The 19892-nt window shown below is 32.2% G+C and overlaps 1 protein-coding gene across 1 annotated transcript; it reads left to right on the top strand.

Annotated features, from left to right (window-relative positions):
- The first annotated feature begins 8302 nt into the window (after positions 1 to 8302).
- Positions 8303 to 9910, top strand: LOC146882335 (uncharacterized). Its single transcript, XM_085667354.1, has 2 exons — positions 8303 to 9016; positions 9089 to 9910. Exons 1-2 carry the CDS (start codon positions 8303 to 8305, stop codon positions 9908 to 9910), a joined length of 1536 nt encoding a protein of 511 aa, XP_085523480.1.
- Positions 9911 to 19892: the final 9982 nt, after the last annotated feature.

Here is a 19892-nt window from a genome sequence, read left to right as displayed (position 1 = left end):
CGTAACACCATTAATCCCCTTTGAGTATTTGCAACAAGTTTCTCATGAAAATTTGAGCAATTTGTATGTAGAAAACATGAATTATTTGAATTGTATATGGTAGAAAGTAGTAAAAAAAATTTGAAAAATTGTTACCTAGAGATTTAATTTTTTAAATTTCAGAAACAAATCGCATATGAGTATCTGTCAACCTATTTGTTATGAAATTTTGAGATATCTTTGTACATAAAATTTCAATTATTTCAATTGTAAATAGTTAAAACTAGTAAAAAGAATTAAAAAAGTGTTACCAGGAGATGGAACTTGTCAAATTTAAGAACACAAATCCCATCCTGGTATTGGCCAACTTGTTTCTTGTGTAAATTTTTTGAAATTTTTATATATAAAATATCAATTATTTAATTAGTAAACAGTAAAACTTAGTAAAAGAATTAAAATAAACAGTAGAAAAACAGGAAATTTTTCAAATTTCATAACACCAGTAATCCCCTTTGAGTATTTGCGACAAGTTTCTTAAGAAACTTTGAGCAATATTTATGTAGAAAACATGAATTATTTAAATTGTAAATAGTAGAAAGTAGTAAAAAACAATTGAAAATTTGTTGCCTAGAGATTGAAATTTTTAAATTTCAAAAACTAATCAAATTTGAGTATCCGCCAACATGTTTGTTATGAAATTTTGAGATCTTTTTGTACATGAAAGTTCAATTATTTGAAATGTAAATAGTTAAAAATAGTAAAAAGAATTGAAAAAGTGTTACAGGAGATGGAACTTGTCCAATTTAAGAACACAAATCCTATCCTAGTATTGGCGAACTTAGTTCTTGTGCATTTTTCCCATTTTCATATATAAAATTTCGATTATTTAGATCTTAAATAGTAAAAATTAGTAAAAAATAAAGGAACTGTCACAAAAAAAAGAAAAATTTCAAATTTCGTAACACCATTAATCCCCTTTGAGTATTTGCAACAAGTTTCTCATGAAAATTTGAGCAATTTGTATGTAGAAAACATGAATTATTTAAATTGTATATGGTAGAAAGTAGTAAAAAAAATTGAAAAATTGTTACCTAGAGATTTAATTTTTTAAATTTCAGAAACAAATCGCATATGAGTATTTGTCAACCTGTTTGTTATGAAATTTTGAGATATCTTTGTACACAAAATTTCAATTATTTCAATTGTAAATAGTTAAAACTAGTAAAAAGAATTAAAAAAGTGTTACCAGGAGATGGAACTTGTAAAATTTAAGAACACAAATCCCATCCTGGTATTGGCCAACTTGTTTCTTGTCTAAATTTTTTGAAATTTTTATATATAAAATATCAATTACTTAATTAGTAAATAGTAAAACTTAGTAAAAGAATTAAAATAAACGGTAGAAAAACAGGAAATTTTTCAAATTTCATAACACCAGTAATCCCCTTTGAGTATTTGCGACAAGTTTCTTAAGAAACTTTGACCAATATTTATGTAGAAAACATGAATTATTTAAATTGTAAATAGCAGAAAGTAGTAAAAGACAATTGAAATTTTTTTGCCTAGAGATTGATTTTTTTAAATTTCAGAAACTAATCCAATTTGAGTATCCGCCAACATGTTTGTTATGAAATTTTGAGATCTTTTTGTACATGAAAGTTCAATTATTTGAAATGTAAATAGTTAAAAATGGTAAAAAGAATTGAAAAAGTGTTACAGGAGATGGAACTTGTCAAATTTAAGAACACAAATCCTATCCTAGTATTGGCGAACTTAATTCTTGTGATTTTTTTCCCATTTTCATATATAAAATTTCGATTATTTAGATCTTAAATAGTAAAAATTAGTAAAAAATTAAGGAACAGTCACAAAAAAAAGAAAAATTTCAAATTTCGTAACACCATTAATCCTCTTTGAGTATTTGCAATAAGTTTCTCATGAAAATTTGAGCAATTTGTATGTAGAAAACATGAATTATTTAAATTGTATATGGTAGAAAGTAGTAAAAAAAATTGAAAAATTGTTACCTAGAGATTTAATTTTTTCAATTTCAGAAACAAATCGCATATGAGTATCTGTCAACCTGTTTGTTATGAAATTTTGAGATATCTTTGTACACAAAATTTAAATTATTTCAACTGTAAATAGTTAAAACTAGTAAAAAGAATTAAAAAAGTGTTACCAGGAGATGGAACTTGTCAAATTTAAGAACACAAATCCTATCCTGGTATTGGCCAACTTGTTTCTTGTTAATTTTTTTGCAATTTTTATATATAAAATATCAATTATTTAATTAGTAAATAGTAAAACTTAGTAAAAGAATTAAAATAAACGGTAGAAAAATATGAAATTTTTCAAATTTCATAACATCAGTAATCCCTTTTGAGTATTTGAGACAAATTTCTTAAGAAACTTTGAGCAATATTTATGTAGAAAACATGATTATTTAAATTGTAAATCGTAGAAAGTAGTAAAAAACAATTGAAAATTTGTTGCCTAGAGATTGAATTTTTTAAATTTCAGAAACTAATCCAATTTGAGTATCCGCCAACATGTTTGTTATGAAATTTTGAGATCTTTTTGTACATGAAAGTTCAATTATTTGAAATGTAAATAGTTAAAAATAGTAAAAAGAATTGAAAAAGTGTTACAGGAGATGGAACTTGTCAATTTTAAGAACACAAATCCTATCCTAGTATTGGCGAACTTAATTCTTGTGATTTTTTTCCCATTTTCATATATAAAATTTCGATTACTTAGATCTTAAATAGTAAAAATTAGTAAAAAATTAAGGAACTGTCACAAAAAAAAAGAAAAATTTCAAATTTCGTAACACCATTAATCCCCTTTGAGTATTTGCAACAAGTTTCTCATGAAAATTTGAGCAATTTGTATGTAGAAAACATGAATTATTTAAATTGTATATGGTAGAAAGTAGTAAAAAAAATTGAAAAATTGTTACCTAGAGATTTAATTTTTTAAATTTCAGAAACAAATCGCATATGAGTATCTGTCAACCTGTTTGTTATGAAATTTTGAGATATCTTTGTACACAAAATTTCAATTATTTGAATTGTAAATAGTTAAAACTAGTAAAAAGAACTAAAAAAGTGTTACCAGGAGATGGAACTTGTCAAATTTAAGAACAAAAATCCTATCCTGGTATTGGCCAACTTGTTTCTTGTTAATTTTTTTGCAATTTTTATATATAAAATATCAATTATTTAATTAGTAAATAGCAAAACTTAGTAAAAGAATTAAAATAAACGGTAGAAAAATAGGAAATTTTTCAAATTTCATAACACCAGTAATCCCTTTTGAGTATTTGCGACAAGTTTCTTAAGAAACTTTGAGCAATATTTATGTAGAAAACATGATTATTTAAATTGTAAATACTAGAAAGTAGTAAAAAACAATTGAAAATTTGTTGCCTAGAGATTGAATTTTTTAAATTTCAGAAACTAATCCAATTTGAGTATCCGCCAACATGTTTGTTATGAAATTTTGAGATCTTTTTGTACATGAAAGTTCAATTATTTGTGTCAACACCCAATTTCGTCCAGCTAAATAAATAATAGAATAAATAATAATAATTTGTTTTTTCAAAAAAGGCATAAAAAAATAAAAAAAAAATAAAAAAATAAAAAAGTTTTCTCTTTGGTTTTTTTTGCTTTGTCTAAATAATAATAATAACAGAATAATAATAATAATAAATAAATAAATAAAAAGAAAAAAAAACTTTGTTTTAATCATGTATGTATTTTCTTTTGAGGCTTTTGTTTCTATTTTAGCCCAAAATACTCTATACACCCACACCGTTTTTCTTGCAACTAATGGTAGCCCAAAATTTAGTTTTCGCACCCCCATTCTATGCTTTGTCGTTTCTGCTCCAGATTAAGAAGTTAGTCTAATAATTAGAAACAGAATATGCTCTAATATTTAGAATTATTTACTCTGATTTTGTGCTCTGATTTTATGACACCTTTTTTTTCCCAGATAGAGAAAGTAGGAATATAATTCAAAACAAAATCTCTTTTACTAATTAAAATTAATTTTGCTGATCACGTTTGATTTTGTGCTCTGTTTTTTATATGATTTGATTCTCATTTTGTAATAATTTTAAGACCAGTTCTTGCCTTTTAAAACTCGTTGTAATTAAAGCAGACCTTTATTACGAGATTACATTAGATTTACAATGTTGTGTATATAAACCCATCAGAAAAAGAAGGAGGGATGGTTTTCTCTCTCAGAAATTTCTAGAGCCCTCTCTCACTCTAAGTACACATTCTCTTTTAACCCTCGCACATGAAAAAACCCACTGACCATCAATCGCCAGCCCCACGTGCTTCGTAGTGTTCCAACGCAACTATTGTAAGTCTGATCTCCCGTTCAGGTTCGCAAAATTAATTTTTTTTTTATTGTGTTATGCAATATTTTCTCGAGATGTGTTTTTGATCTTGGTTGATTTTGATGTTTTCACTATTTCTTTTTGATATGGAAAAACATTACTGTCAAGCCTTTTGGGTTGCTTAGTTTTATAATTAAGGTTTTGTTGATTGCTTTGGGTTGTGAACATTGTTGCGTGAATAAGTGAGAGATATCATGTTTTGACATTGTATGAATATGTTGTGCCATATTTTTTTCATGTTAAGGTTTGTAAAACTTTTTCATAATAAAATAATATGTTTAATCCTAAATGTTATTTCCTAATCTTTTATTTATTTATTTTCCTAATGTTTTCATAAATTGTGAATATAAAATAGTCAAATTTTGTTGGGTATTAATGTCTTATTTCGAAAGTTTTTTTAAAGGAAGTAATAACAAATAAATAATTTAAATACCCTTTTAACTTTTAAAATGTATAAGTGCTCGTGTGACCGCTCGCGTCAACTTAGTACTTAATACCTTCGCTTTTCTATAAGATTACTAAAAAATACAAAATATTAAAAAAGAGTGATATCAACATCTTCGAACAAATTGTTTTCAAAAAGTCTTTTCATAAAGAACTACGTGACCCTGATTCTCCATTATGAATGGAGATATGTAGGAGCAAGGAATAATCTTTGTCGGGCCCAAAAAACAAAAAAAAAAATCTTTTTTGTTTCTTTTGTTTTTCTTTGTCATCTTTATTTATTTATTTATTTATTTTTATTATTGTTAATTTATTAATTTTTTATTTTGTTTTATTTATTTATATTTTATCTATTTATTTTATTTTATTTCTTTTTTTAAAATAAATATTTATAGGAGACCACATCAATTTGTATTTTAATTAAAGGTACCGTCTTAAGGATGGGCGTTGTAGGGTGCTAACACCTTCCCTACGCGTAATTAACTCCCGTACCCCCAATCTCTGTTTTCGTAGACCTTGCTCTTTTTTATGGTTTTCCATAGTTTCCGATAATAACTATGGTGGCGACTCCAAACTCTGTTTTTACAAAATTTGTTTTTTTGGTTCGTCATCCCGTCGCGATTTCGGTTGTGACAGATGGCGACTCCACTGGGGACTTTAGAGAGTTAGGCCATTTAATTAAATATAAAATTCATGTGGTTGTTTCAATTTTTTTTTTTGTTTTTTTAATTAATTAATTAATTAATTTATATTTTTTTTCTCTTTTTCTTTTTCATTTTTTTTGTCTTATTTTATTTGTTTTATTTTAGTTTATTTTATTTCTTATTATTTATTGTTAATATTTTTGTGTATATTTTTGTTAATTTTGGATGATTTTTATTTTATTTTATTTATTTATTTATTTATTGTTCATAGTGCTTTGTTTTTATGCTTGACTTTTGAATCCTAGGATAAATGACTATATTATATATATATTTGGCTGTTTTTTTTCTTTGTTTATTTGCAGGAAGGGGTTTGGGTATGCATTATACTCCCTTCACACACACATTATGTGCATGACATGAGTGAGGCCCTATACCCGGGCCTGAGTAACTTTAGAAATAGAGGGGATTGTGTAGCAGTGTCATAGTGGATGTACTTCCCAAGTGGTCATTGTGAGAACCCCAGCTAGAGTTTGTTTGCTTCATTGGTACTCCCACCTCTTGTTGTTTACCAACTATCGTGGGAAATGCCATGAAGTGGGCCATAGCTCTAGTGACCTTGATATTTAGGTATTAGGAAACCATCCAGATTAGGGGTGTCAAAACGGGCAAGCCCGGCCCGTTTTGACCCGGCCTGATTTTGGCCCGTATTAAACGGGTCGGGCCGGGCTGGCCCGACATGGTAAAACGGGCTACATTTTTGGGCCCGGCCCGCGGGCTGGCGGGCTGGTGGGCTGGCCCGCCAGTTTTTTCTGATCTGTATACTTTTTGGCCCAATCAGTCAGATTTTGGCCCAATCAGTCAGATTTTTTGGTCCATTTCTTTTCTGTACCTCTCCCTCACTCTCCTATAATATTTTCTGCACCTCTCCCTCACTCTCCTATAATATTTTCTGCTTGTCTCTGTATCCCCCTCCCCTTTTCTGCACATCTGTACTCTCTTTCCTCCACACCTCTCTTTCTACTTCCCTCCTCCCTCTCCGTTTCTCCTTTACAGGTTTTTAAAAATAAATATTTAAAAATGAAATTTTATATATGGTGGGAATTATATAACTTTATCCAGACAAAGAATAAAATACAAGGAATTTGAATTATTTTATTCAAACAAAATGTATTTAAATTTAAAAGTCTTTAATTGAAGCAACTATACATCCATTCATTTCAAATTTGATAGAATTTTTGCAATCATCTTTCCAGACATTTCCTAACTTTTTGGTCAATATATTCTTAGGATTCCCTTTGACTGAAAGTAATATTGTTGGTAGTTCGTTCTGTTGCAATTTTGGAAAAAAATTGCGTAAATAGATTTTTTCCCCTTGGAAGTAACTGATTGGTTACACCACAGTTTTCATTATCTGTTGATCTCTTCCAGAGATGGAAATGAGTAATCCATAGATTTTTAATGGTGATTAAAAAGACTGTCTCTGGATGTATTCATTTCCTATAAATTCTGTGTTTTTTTTTTTTTCTATTTTGTCCATTATTGGGCGATTTAAGTACTATGGAGTCTTGCAGGTACCATTCAAATTGGTAACTATTACTCAGGAGTTACCACTATCTTATAGGAGTTAGGATGGTATAAATAACTCATTCGGCCCGCGGGCTGGCCCGTTTTGGCCCGCGGGCTGGCCCGACGGGTTATCGGGCTTGACGGGCCGGGCTGTCTCGGGTTGGCGGGCTGAATTTTTTGACCCGGCCCATGCTTTTTTGGTCGGGCTGGCGGGTCGGCCCGTCGGGCCCGGCCCATTTTGACATCCCTAATCCTGATAAGCGCATGTATTTTACCTTAGATCCATTAGGCACCAAACCCAATGGATAAGGCAGAAAGGGAGATTGTTTTTTCCTCGTTTCATTTTATTTATTATTATTAGTATCTTTTTTTTAATTATTTATTTATTATTATTTTTTTTGGGTTTTTCTTTCTTTCCTTTTGATTTTTGATTTAGTAATAAAATAGTGCATGAAATATTATTGCATCCATATATACTTTTAGGTCCAAAATTATAAAGTTGTGTTTAAGTTTAAAAAGAAAAGGCAAATTAACATGGAATTTGGGAGTCGGGGGGCAACTAGGATTTGATATTGTGAAGAAGAAATTATCCTTTAGGGTTGTAGAAAGTAATTTGAGTAATTTAAGAACATGATAGCTAGGGCTAAAGATTAAGTTTTCTTTCTAACACATTGATTTATGAGCTTTCTATAGGATTGGGTTTGTGTGGACTTTTTTCCATGTCAATTTCTATTTACTCACAACTTTATAATTTCTTAATAAAATAAATGATTTGCATTATGTTTTTCCTTCCTTTTCTTCTTCTTATTTTTTTTAATAAAAATAATAGAGCAAAAATAATAAAAACAAATACGGCAAGGCCAAGGCACCCTTACAGGACGCGAGCAAATAGTAAAAACATGGAGGACTGGGAAACTGCACAAGAGACAATAAAAGCAGATATCAGTCAACTAAAGGACCAAGTAGGTCAATCTTGGAGGCCTTGAAGTCCTTAAGGGCCTCAGGAGAAGCTTCATCAGCAAAGGGTGAGAAAAGCACTCACGACGCTCCTATTGCTTTTCCAACATACGGATTGCCATCGAGTTACACCCCACCTGTTGGAGATTATTCAGAGGCTGAACATGCTTCCTTCTCATTCCCAATCAATACTCCAAGGAATGAAGGGACTACCTTTGCAGAACCATGAGTGACTGTAATACCTAAGCCTTTAAACACAACTGTCGATGATGACTCTTTGGGCAAGATTACACCACACCCTACTATGCAGTCCGTATTCGTTGATGTTGAGGGAACCAAAACTAAGTTGGAAATTTTGGAAGAACGACTACGAGCTATTGAGGGAGGTGGAAACTATGGGTTTGGCGATGTTGCAGGTTTAAGCGTAGTTCGTGATGTAACAATACCTCACAAGTTTAAGGTTCTGGAGTTCGAAAAGTACAAGGGTACCACATGTCCTAGAAGCCATCTAACCATGTATTATCGAAAGATGGCTGCCTATGCTTACGTTGACAAATTGCTAATCCACTTCTTCCAAGACAGTTTGGCTGGGGTAGCATTGAGTTGGTATACACACTTGGAAGCGTCTCACATTCGTTCTTGGATGGATTTGGTAGATGCCTTTTTGAAACAGTACAAGTATAACATGGATATTGCGCCAGATCGATTGCAATTGCAAAACATGGTCAAAAAGGATGCTGAATCATTTAAGGAGTATGCACAACGATGGAGAGAGCTTGCTTCTCAAGTGGAACCTCCTCTTCATGATAAGGAAATGATGGAAATGTTTGTGAGCACGTTACAACCACCATTCTATGAACACATGGTAGGGAATGTATCCTCAAATTTTTCTGATATCATCATCATAGGTGAAAGGATAGAGATTGGGCTAAAAAATGGAAAAATTACTTATAGCCCGCTTGCGGCTACAACTCCTAAAAAGCCCGATTTCAGTCTTGGGAAGAAGATGGAAGTAGAGGTGCACGCAGCATCAACAATACCTAAGTGGGAAAATCAGACTCTTGCTTACCAAGCATAATCTCTACAACAGGGATCATATCAATCACAACACAATAACACTTGGAAAACTGAGGCTAACACAAATCCCAACCAGTCTTTGGGGCAAATCACTAGTCCTAGAAGGAATCAAGAAAAGAATTATATTCATTTCACTCCTATTGCTGTGACTTACACGGAGTTATTGCCGGATCTACTCCGTAATGCTTTGGTAGCTATCTGCCCGATGAAGCCTTTGGAGCCACCATACCCTAAGTATTTTGATGTAAATGCCACATGTGATTATCACGGGGGAGCCATTGGTCACTCTACTGAGAAATGTTTGTCTTTCAAACACAAAGTGCAAGCTTTAATCGATTCAGGGTGGTTAAAATTTCAAGAGAATAAACCCAACATTAAGGCCAATCCCCTCTCTAGGCATGATAATGCTTCAATAAATGCTATTGATCTCGAAGGACACCAGTTGGTTAAGAATGTGAGCGAAATTAAGAGTTCGCGAAAGTTTATTTTTGAGGCACTACTAACAGTAGGATTATTGGAAGGTGAATATAACTTAAGGGATGCATGCGGGTTCCATCCAGGTGCTGAACATTCCATCGAGGCGTGCAAAAAGTTCGAAAATTTTCTACAGAATTTGATCGACAAGAACTTTGTGCAAGTATGTTGTGGGAAAAAAGAGGACAAGAGGAGGTTGGTAGAAGAAAAGAATGAGCTAGGCCTAGCTTGCATAGAAGGACGAGAACGAAAGAAAGGGAAGATTTGCATCAATGACATCAAAGAGAGCTTCCGCAGTGTTAGATGGATTAACGCTTGTCAGATATCACCATCGAGGATGGAAATGGATTGGAAAGCTTAGACTTTCTGCGGTCCTGTCTTCCAGACATATAGTTGAACAATTGAGAGATAACGAATTACCCATGATGTTTAATTTGAAGAAAATGTAATTCTTTTAGTTTATCGTTTTGCTTTACCCGGAGGGACTTTACAGATGACTTACTTTTTTTTATGCTTAGTGTGACAATACAAAACATTTATAATTTGTTTTCTATCATTTTCGTTTTATTTATTCGTTTTATAAACTCAAATAATGCAAATATGATGATGAATATTTTAATGTCGATATTCCTGATTTTGAGCACTCTTTTGTTAATATGGAAGATGATAATGAGGATGACTGAGAACCTTCTCCTTTTTGTCAGAAGATGAATGGGGCAATTGAGGCTGCTAATAAAAATATAAAGAAGATTATATAAAAGATGTTGGTCATGTATAAGGATTGGCATCAGATGCTTCCTTTTGCTTTGCATGGATATTGTACGTCAATACATACTTCAACTGGGGCAACACTTTTCTCTCTAGTATATGGAATGAAAGCAAGCAGTACTCCTCTTTGAGGTGGAAATCTCATCCTTGCGAGTATTAATGGAAACCCAATTAGAAGAAGCAGAATGGGTTCAAGCTAGACTTGACCAACTTAACCTCATTGTGGAAAAAAGGTTAACTACGGTGTGTCACGGACAATTATACCAAAGAAGAATGAAGAAAGCGTTTGACAAAAAGGTGCGTCCCAGAGAGTTCCATGAATGCGATCTAGTTTTAAAAAAATCTTACCTATACAAAAGGACCATAGAGGCAAATGGACTCCAAATTATGAAGGCCCATATGTGGTGAAGAAAACATTCTTTGGTGGGGCACTAATTCTCATAAGGATGGATGGGGAGAAGTTACCATTGCCAGTCAACTCTGATGCGGTTAAAAATTCTATGCATGATAGAGGATGCAAAATAAGGATATCGACTTTGTTTTCAAGTTTTTTGTATTTCGTTGATAAAAAAATATATCATTTGGGTTTTCATAAATGTATTGTAAAAGTGTCACACTGAGCTGGTAATTAAAAATATTTGGTAAAAATGTATATTTGTGTAAAGAAAACATCACGGGTATATTCGCTAGAGGCATACTAGCTCCTAAAGGGTGTCATGGTGGCCAAAAGAAATACAATGTAAATATAAAAAAATGAGGAAAGGAAAGGAAGGAAAAGTATGGGTTTTGTGCATCCATGCATTCATGCACCCTCATCACATCATACCTTTTTTATCATCAAAACATATATTGAAAAGTTCGGAAAGGAAAATAAGGGCCCACAGGGGCAGGTTTTCAGTTGGGCTCACTTTACTTCTTTTTTAAAAGGCATTCACGTTGTGTTTGTCTATGTTTAAATCGATATTCAGGTTCTCCTTTAGATATAGACCCTCTCCTCGGAATTGGTCTAATCTTTTCAAAAATAAATCACATTTGCAAAAAGTTTATGTTTTTGGGTCGAGGCCCTCTACGTGGTAATGGTCTCCGAATCCTTTAGATGTAGACCCTCTCATCGGGATTGGTCTAATCTTTCTCAAAAAGTTTTAGTTTACAAAGAGCTTTTGTTTTTGGATCGAGGCCCTCTACGTGGTAATGGTCGCCGAATCCTTTAGATGTAGACCCTCTCCTCGGGATTGGTCCAATCTTTCTCAAAAAGTTTTAGTTTACAGAGAGTTTTTGTTTTTGGATCGAGGCCCTCTACGTGGTAATGGTCGCCGAATCCTTTAGATGTAGACCCTCTCCTCGGGATTGGTGTAATCTTTCTCAAAAAGTTTTAGTTTACAAAGAGTTTTTGTTTTTGGATCGAGACCCTCTACGTGGTAATGGTCGCCGAATCCTTTAGATGTAGACCCTCTCCTCGGGATTGGTCTAATCTTTCTCAAAAAGTTTTAGTTTAAAAAAAGTTTATGTTTTTGGATCGAGGCCCTCTACGTGGTAATGGTCTCCGAATCCTTTAGATGTAGACCCTCTCATCGGGATTGGTCTAATCTTTCTCAAAAAGTTTTAGTTTACAAAGAGTTTTTGTTTTTGGATTGAGGCCCTCTACGTGGTAATGGTCGCCGAATCCTTTAGATGTAGACCCTCTCCTCGGATTGGTCTAATCTTTTCAAAAAGAAATTATATTGGCAAAAAGTTTATTTGTTTTTGGGATCGAGGCCCTCTACGTGGTAATGGTCATCGAATCCTTTAGATGTAGACCCTCTCCTCAGGATTGGTCTAATCTTTTCAAAAAGAAATTATATCGGCAAAAAGTATATGTTTTGGTATCGGGCCCTCTACGTGGTAATGGTCGCCGAATTCGTTGGATGTAGACCCTCTCCTCGAGATTGGTCTAATCTTTCTCAAAAAGTTTTAGTTTGCAAAAAGTTTATGACTTTCTAGATCAAGGCTCTCTACATGGTAATGGTCTTTGAATCCTTTGGAATTGTGGTTGTCGGTTTGTGACCTTTGATTTCATGTTTCACCTTTGTTTCTTTTGAAACCGGACGAAATTAGTGTCTTTATCTTTACTTATATTTCTTTGAGAATATGAAAATGTAAAATTCTCATATTATCAAGCAAAATCTAAGTAAAGAGGGGCAGCTGTCAACACCCAATTTCGTCCGGCTAAATAAATAATAGAATAAATAATAATAATTTGTTTTTTTCAAAAAAGGCATAAAAAAAATAAATAAATAAATAAATAAGTTTTCTCTTTGTTTTTTTTTGCTTTGTCTAAATAATAATAATAACAGAATAATAATAATAAAAATAAATAAATAAAAAGAAAAAAAACTTTGTTTTAATCTTGTATGTATTTTCTTTTGAGGCTTTTGTTTCTATTTCAGCCCAAAATACTCTATACACCCACACCGTTTTTCTTGCAACTAATGGTAGCCCAAAATTTAGTTTTCGCACCCCCATTCTATGCTTTGTCGTTTCTGCTCCAGATTAAGAAGTTAGTCTAATAATTAGAAACAGAATATGCTCTAATATTTAGAATTATTTACTCTGATTTTGTGCTCTGATTTTATGACACCTTTTTTTTCCCAGATAGAGAAAGTAGTAATATAATTCAAAACAAAATCTCTTTTACTAATTAAAATTAATTTTGCTGATCACGTTTGATTTTGTGCTCTGTTTTTTATATGATTTGATTCTCATTTTGTAATAATTTTAAGACCAGTTCTTGCCTTTTAAAACTCGTTGTAATTAAAGCAGACCTTTATTACGAGATTACATTAGATTTACAATGTTGTGTATATAAACCCATCAGAAAAAGAAGGAGGGATGGTTTTCTCTCTCAGAAATTTCTAGAGCCCTCTCTCACTCTAAGTACACATTCTCTTTTAACCCTCGCACATGAAAAAACCCACTGACCATCAATCGCCAGCCCCACGTGCTTCGTAGTGTTCCAACGCAACTATTGTAAGTCTGATCTCCCGTTCAGGTTCGCAAAATTATTTTTTTTTTATTGTGTTATGCAATATTTTCTCGAGATTTGTTTTTGATCTTGGTTGATTTTGATGTTTTCACTATTTCTTTTTGATATGGAAAAACATTACTGTCAAGCTTTTTGGGTTGCTTAGTTTTATAATTAAGGTTTTGTTGATTGCTTTGGGTTGTGAACATTGTTGCGTGAATAAGTGAGAGATATCATGTTTTGACATTGTATGAATATGTTGTGCCATATTTTTTTCATGTTAAGGTTTGTAAAACTTTTTCATAATAAAATAATATGTTTAATCCTAAATGTTATTTCCTAATCTTTTATTTATTTATTTTCCTAATGTTTTCATAAATTGTGAATATAAAATAGTCAAATTTTGTTGGGTATCAATGTCTTATTTCGAAAGTTTTTTTAAAGGAAGTAATAACAAATAAATAATTTAAATACCCTTTTAACTTTTAAAATGTATAAGTGCTCGTGTGACCGCTCGCGTCAACTTAGTACTTAATACCTTCGCTTTTCTATAAGATTACTAAAAAATACAAAATATTAAAAAAGAGTGATATCAACATCTTCGAACAAATTGTTTTCAAAAAGTCTTTTCATAAAGAACTACGTGACCCTGATTCTCCATTATGAATGGAGATACGTAGGAGCAAGGAATAATCTTTGTCGGGCCCAAAAAACAAAAAAAAAATCTTTTTTGTTTCTTTTGTTTTTCTTTGTCATCTTTATTTATTTATTTATTTATTTTTATTATTGTTAATTTATTAATTTTTTATTTTGTTTTATTTATTTATATTTTATCTATTTATTTTATTTTATTTCTTTTTTTAAAATAAATATTTAAAGGAGACCACATCAATTTGTATTTTAATTAAAGGTACCGTCTTAAGGATGGGCGTTGTAGGGTGCTAACACCTTCCCTACGCGTAATTAACTCCCGTACCCCCAATCTCTGTTTTCGTAGACCTTGCTCTTTTTTATGGTTTTCCATAGTTTCCTATAATAACTATGGTGGCGACTCCAAACTCTGTATTTTAATTTTTTCAATTTCAGAAACAAATCGCATATGAGTATCTGTCAACCTATTTGTTATGAATGTTTGAGATATCTTTGTACACAAAATTTCAATTATTTCAATTGTAAATAGTTAAAACTAGTAAAAAGAATTAAAAAAGTGTTACCAGGAGATGGAACTTGTCAAATTTAAGAACACAAATCCTATCCTGGTATTGGACAACTTGTTTCTTGTTAATTTTTTTGCAATTTTTATATATAAAATATTAATTATTTAATTAGTAAATAGTAAAACTTAGTAAAAGAATTAAAATAAACGGTAGAAATATATGAAATTTGGAAACACCAGTAATCCCTTTTGAGTATTTGCGACAAATTTCTTAAGAAACTTTTAGCAATATTTATGTAGAAAACATGATTATTTAAATTGTAAATCGTAGAAAGTAGTAAAAAACAATTGAAAATTTGTTGCCTAGAGATTGAATTTTTTAAATTTCAGAAACTAATCCAATTTGAGTATCCGCCAACATGTTTGTTATGAAATTTTGAGATCTTTCTGTACATGAAAGTTCAATTATTTGAAATGTAAATAGTTAAAAATAGTAAAAAGAATTGAAAAAGTGTTACAGGAGATGGAACTTGTCAAATTTAAGAACACAAATCCTATCCCAGTATTGGCGAACTTAATTCTTGTGATTTTTTTCCCATTTTCATATATAAAATTTCGATTATTTAGATCTTAAATAGTAAAAATTAGTAAAAAATTAAGGAACTGTCACAAAAAAAAGAAAAATTTCAAATTTCGTAACACCATTAATCCCCTTTGAGTATTTGCAACAAGTTTCTCATGAAAATTTGAGCAATTTGTATGTAGAAAACATGAATTATTTAAATTGTATATGGTAGAAAGTAGTAAAAAAAATTGAAAAATTGTAACCTAGAGATTTAATTTTTTAAATTTCAGAAACAAATGGCATATGAGTATCTGTCAACCTGTTTGTTATGAAATTTTGAGATATCTTTGTACACAAAATTTCAATTATTTGAATTGTAAATAGTTAAAACTAGTAAAAAGAACTAAAAAAGTGTTACCAGGAGATGGAACTTGTCAAATTTAAGAACACAAATCCTATCCTGGTATTGGCCAACTTGTTTCTTGTTAATTTTTTTGCAATTTTTATATATAAAATATCAATTATTTAATTAGTAAATCGCAAAACTTAGTAAAAGAATTAAAATAAACGGTAGAAAAATAGGAAATTTTTCAAATTTCATAACACCAGTAATCCCCTTTGAGTATTTGCGACAAGTTTCTTAAGAAACTTTGAGCAATATTTATGTAGAAAACATGAGTTATTTAAATTGTAAATAGTAGAAAGTAGTAAAAGAAATTGAAAATTTGTTGCCTAGAGATTGAATTTTTTAAATTTCAGAAACTAATCCAATTTGAGTATCCGCCAACATGTTTGTTATGAAATTTTGAGATCTTTTTGTACATGAAAGTTCAATTATTTGAAATGTAAATAGTTAAAAATAGTAAAAAGAATTGAAAAAGTGTTACAGGAGATGGAACTTGTCAAATTTAAGAACACAAATCCTATCCTAGTATTGGCGAACTTAATTCTTGTGATTGTTTTCCCATTTTCATATATAAAATTTCGATTCTTTAGATCTTAAATAGTAAAGATTAGTAAAAAATTAAGGAACTATCACAAAAAAAAGAAAAATTTCAAATTTCGTAACACCATTAATCCCCTTTCAGTATTTGCAACAAGTTTCTCATGAAAATTTGAGCAAGTTGTATGTAGAAAACATGAATTATTTAAATTGTATATGGTAGAAAGTAGTAATAAAAATTGAAAAATATTTACCTAGAGATTTAATCTTTTAAATTTCGGAAACAAATCGCATATGAGTATCTGTCAACCTGTTTTTTATGAAATTTTGAGATATCTTTGTACATAAAATTTCAATTATTTCAATTGTAAATAGTTAAAACTAGTAAAAAGAATTAAAAAAGTGTTACCAGGAGATGGAACTTGTCAAATTTAAGAACAAAAATCCTATCCTGGTATTGGCCAACTTGTTTCTTATTAATTTTTTTGCAATTTTTATATATAAAATATCAATTATTTAATTAGTAAATAGTAAAACTTAGTAAAAGAATTAAAATAAACGGTAGAAAAATAGGAGAGGGCCTTTGATGGATGTCCTTGGTGTAGGAGAGTAAGGAGAGCCATGGAAGACACCAAAAAGAAGATGAAATGCAGCGGAAATGAAGATAAGAGCAAGAAGAGGTCTAGGCAATGGAGGTTTTTGGTGAAGATGAAGAATAGAAGTGAAGCTATGGTATGGAAGGTGGCTAGAGGAGATGAAGGAGAAGGTTAGCCATGTGTGCTCTCAAAATAATAGAAGAGTGGAGTGATCTCAACACAAACATTCTATTAGAAATTTCAAGAGTTCAAATGTACAAATGGTCTACTTTTGGCTTTTATATGTGAGCCTAAAAGCTAGACTAATTCTTGGCCCTTAGATTAAGCTTGGAGGAGAAGCTTTAATGATCACCCTTGGATGGTGGCTTGGAGAAGGAGGCATCTTCCTAGCCTTTGGATGAAGGCTTGGAAAAGAAGACACTCTCTTAGCCCTTGGATGAAGGAGGCACATGGGTGGAGTGTGGACTTGGCTCCATGGGATGCATGATCCATGAGGTGTAGGAAGGAATGTTGACTTCCACTTAGTCCACCTTTGACCTTTGGTAGCTCATGACCAAATCTCCTATTGGGCTTAGTCAAGCCCAATTTTATCAATTTAACTACACAATGTTTGACTTATTATTCTAGAAAAACAAGGCCTAAACAATGGCCCAATTTAAATCTATACTACTTCCTTCATGCATAATCTCATATTTTAGAGATTTCTTTAGCCCATGTGAATAATGTAAAAAGCCCATGATTGACTTGATCATCTTGTGAGAGGCCCATGTGAATCTTTCTCATCATGCTTCTAGTGATTGGGCCTTGATGTGGGTTTGGGCTTGTTGATGCACTTGAGCTTGGGCTTGTTGGGGTCACATCAGCCTTGATGTAAACATAAGAAAATCAATGACCATTCCATCGGAGAGGGCCTTGATGTGACAAAAATCAATGACCATTCCATTGGAAAGGGCCTTGATGTGAAGAAAGAAAATCAATGACCATTCCATCGGAGAGGGCCTTGATGTAAACATAAGAAAATCAATGACCATTCCATCGGAGAGGGCCTTGATGTAAAAGAGGATCTGGTCTTGACCAATCCTAAGGAGAGGGTCGTTGTCCGAAAGGAGAACATAAGAGTTGACCATTCCTAAGGAGAGGGTCCCGAGATAGGCTTAGCGGGCCAAGTGAGATGGGCTTTATGGGCCAGTACGAAAACTGGGCTTAGAGGATATATAGGTCTTTGAAGATGATCCTTAATTTGAGAAATGCCAAGAAGAGGTTTTTGTAAATCGACTCCTTCAGAAGAAACAATGGTTGAAGATGTATGATGCATGAAAATGCTCACTCATGTTATGATGTCAAGATATTTGTGCTTTTCGAATCTGGAGTCAATACATGAACGATGATATATCATGCAAATGGTTATTCATGATAAAAAACATGTTTTCTCATTTCAAGCATAAGGGATCAAAACATTATTGTAGAGATCAAGATCCTGAAATGTATGAATGCATGATGAAAAACTTGTTATGCTCTACCTTTTGAAAATTTTTGCTAGAGTCAATTGTTCTCCTTTTAATCATCAGACTCATTGTTATAGAAATACGTAGAATGAAATTCCACGTATTTTGAAATGGAGTAATGATTGCATGAGAGAGTTGACAAGGTGTTCAGACTTTGGTAGCCATGTTCATAAAGAGAAGAAACAATGTGTTGAAACCTTGACAGAATGTTGAAACCCCAACTTAGTAAGGAGAAAAACAAGATGTAGAACCTTGGCAAAGCCTAGGAACCCTAACTTAGACAAGAGGGACAAGATGTCGAAACCTTAGTGCAGGGATCAGGGTGTTGTAACCTCGATGTGTAGGAGAAACAAGGTGTCCTTTGATTATTCTATGCAAGTATGAGCCAACTGTTTCATTTGCAATCATCAAACTCATATTTATTTTCAATGTTTCATGAAAGTGAGGAATGTCACATTTATCGAGGTCTAACATCTGAAATTAGTATATCTTTGACTTTCTCTTTCATGATATTAGTGCACGCATGTTTGAATTCACAAGTGAGTGAAAGCTAGAAATGTTTGGGAAGAGTTTGAAGGAGACTGAGATAGTCGTGCGGGCACGTTGTCTCCTACACACCCTTCAAAGGAGAAGCAATATGTGAATATCAGGTTGAAAAACACAAGAATCCCAAAAATTGCCCTAATTATGGTGTATGAGAAAAAGGGTATAAGGATATTGATCAATGAATGTTAGGGTGAGATATTCATGTGAAACCCATGAAACTGCCCCAGTTTTGGTGTTTGGAGAAGAATTTGAATGAACGATGGATGTTGTTTCAAAAGGGGTAGTGGAAATGAAGGATTGGGTGAAAAGGATTGCCCTAGTTGGTTTTTTTTTTCACTTGCCTTCGGTCAGATAATAGGGTGTTCCCTTCTTCATGAGACATTATTTTTCTTTCATTTTTTCTTCACTTTTGAAATCAACTCTTTGGTTTGATCAATTTATTGAAAATCTCTATTTTTTATCATTTTCTTTGAAGCATCATCTAAACAACATGCATAAAATTTCCAAGGGTTTAGGAGGGGTTGGATGAGATGACAAGGACCGACTACGGAGCTGACCCAGTTTGATTTAGTCTTAGGGCACCAAGTATGTTTGGGCTTGCCCCAGATATTGATGACATGAAGAAAATGATATGGACTTCAAAAGTTGGCCCAACTTGAGAGTATGGATTGGTTTCAGGGTACAAAATGTGTTTGACTTCCCCATTTATTAATGAAAGGGTTAGACAAATTAAGAGGACTTCAAAGATTTCTCTGATTTGAGGACCTGGATTCACACACAGATTGTGTTTGATCTGCCCAAGTTATAGTAAGGCATGAAAAGGTTGAAATGTGGTAGGGACTCTAGACATTGCCTCTAGTGTAACCATGATGGTTAGGGTGAAAGTGCCCTATCTTGGGATAAATGACAAGTCATATGAATGGTGAAATGAAGCAACTGTCTAGTTTGGATTTTAGAGAAAAAGGTTGGACAATTGTATGAAATTGTTGGACAAGTTTGGGTTGAGAGCAGAGGATATGGTAGGAAATGAAGATGAAATCCATGAAAAGGGTGAGAATGAAACAACGAAGGAGGATGCCCCTTATCTAATTGATTAACCAGACTTATTTTAAGGAGCTTTAGGCACATGTGAATGAAACGCTGTCTGAATCACTGAAAGCAAATCTCAAAACATATTTTTCAATTTTTATTTTCCTTTTTTTTTTTGAATTTTGGACAAACCTGTCAGCACGTCAATATGATTTCCATGAATTAAACTTTTTG

The sequence above is a fragment of the Vigna unguiculata genome, chromosome 10 (assembly GCF_037176805.1).
Source record: "Vigna unguiculata cultivar grain cowpea cultivar isolate G323 ecotype 2 chromosome 10, ASM3717680v1, whole genome shotgun sequence".
In the NCBI taxonomy this organism is placed as follows: Eukaryota; Viridiplantae; Streptophyta; class Magnoliopsida; order Fabales; family Fabaceae; genus Vigna; species Vigna unguiculata.
Note: the sequence above shows the minus strand (reverse complement) of the source record. Positions and strands in the feature narration are given on the sequence as shown.

Coding starts and splice junctions, on each gene's coding strand:
- LOC146882335 (XM_085667354.1), top strand. CDS start 8,303: ATGCAGTCCGTATTCGTTGATGTTGAGGGAACCAAAACTAAGTTGGAA. Junction 9,017..9,088: donor GGAAGAAGATGGAAGTAGAG/GTGCACGCAGCA, acceptor TCTCTACAACAG/GGATCATATCAATCACAACA.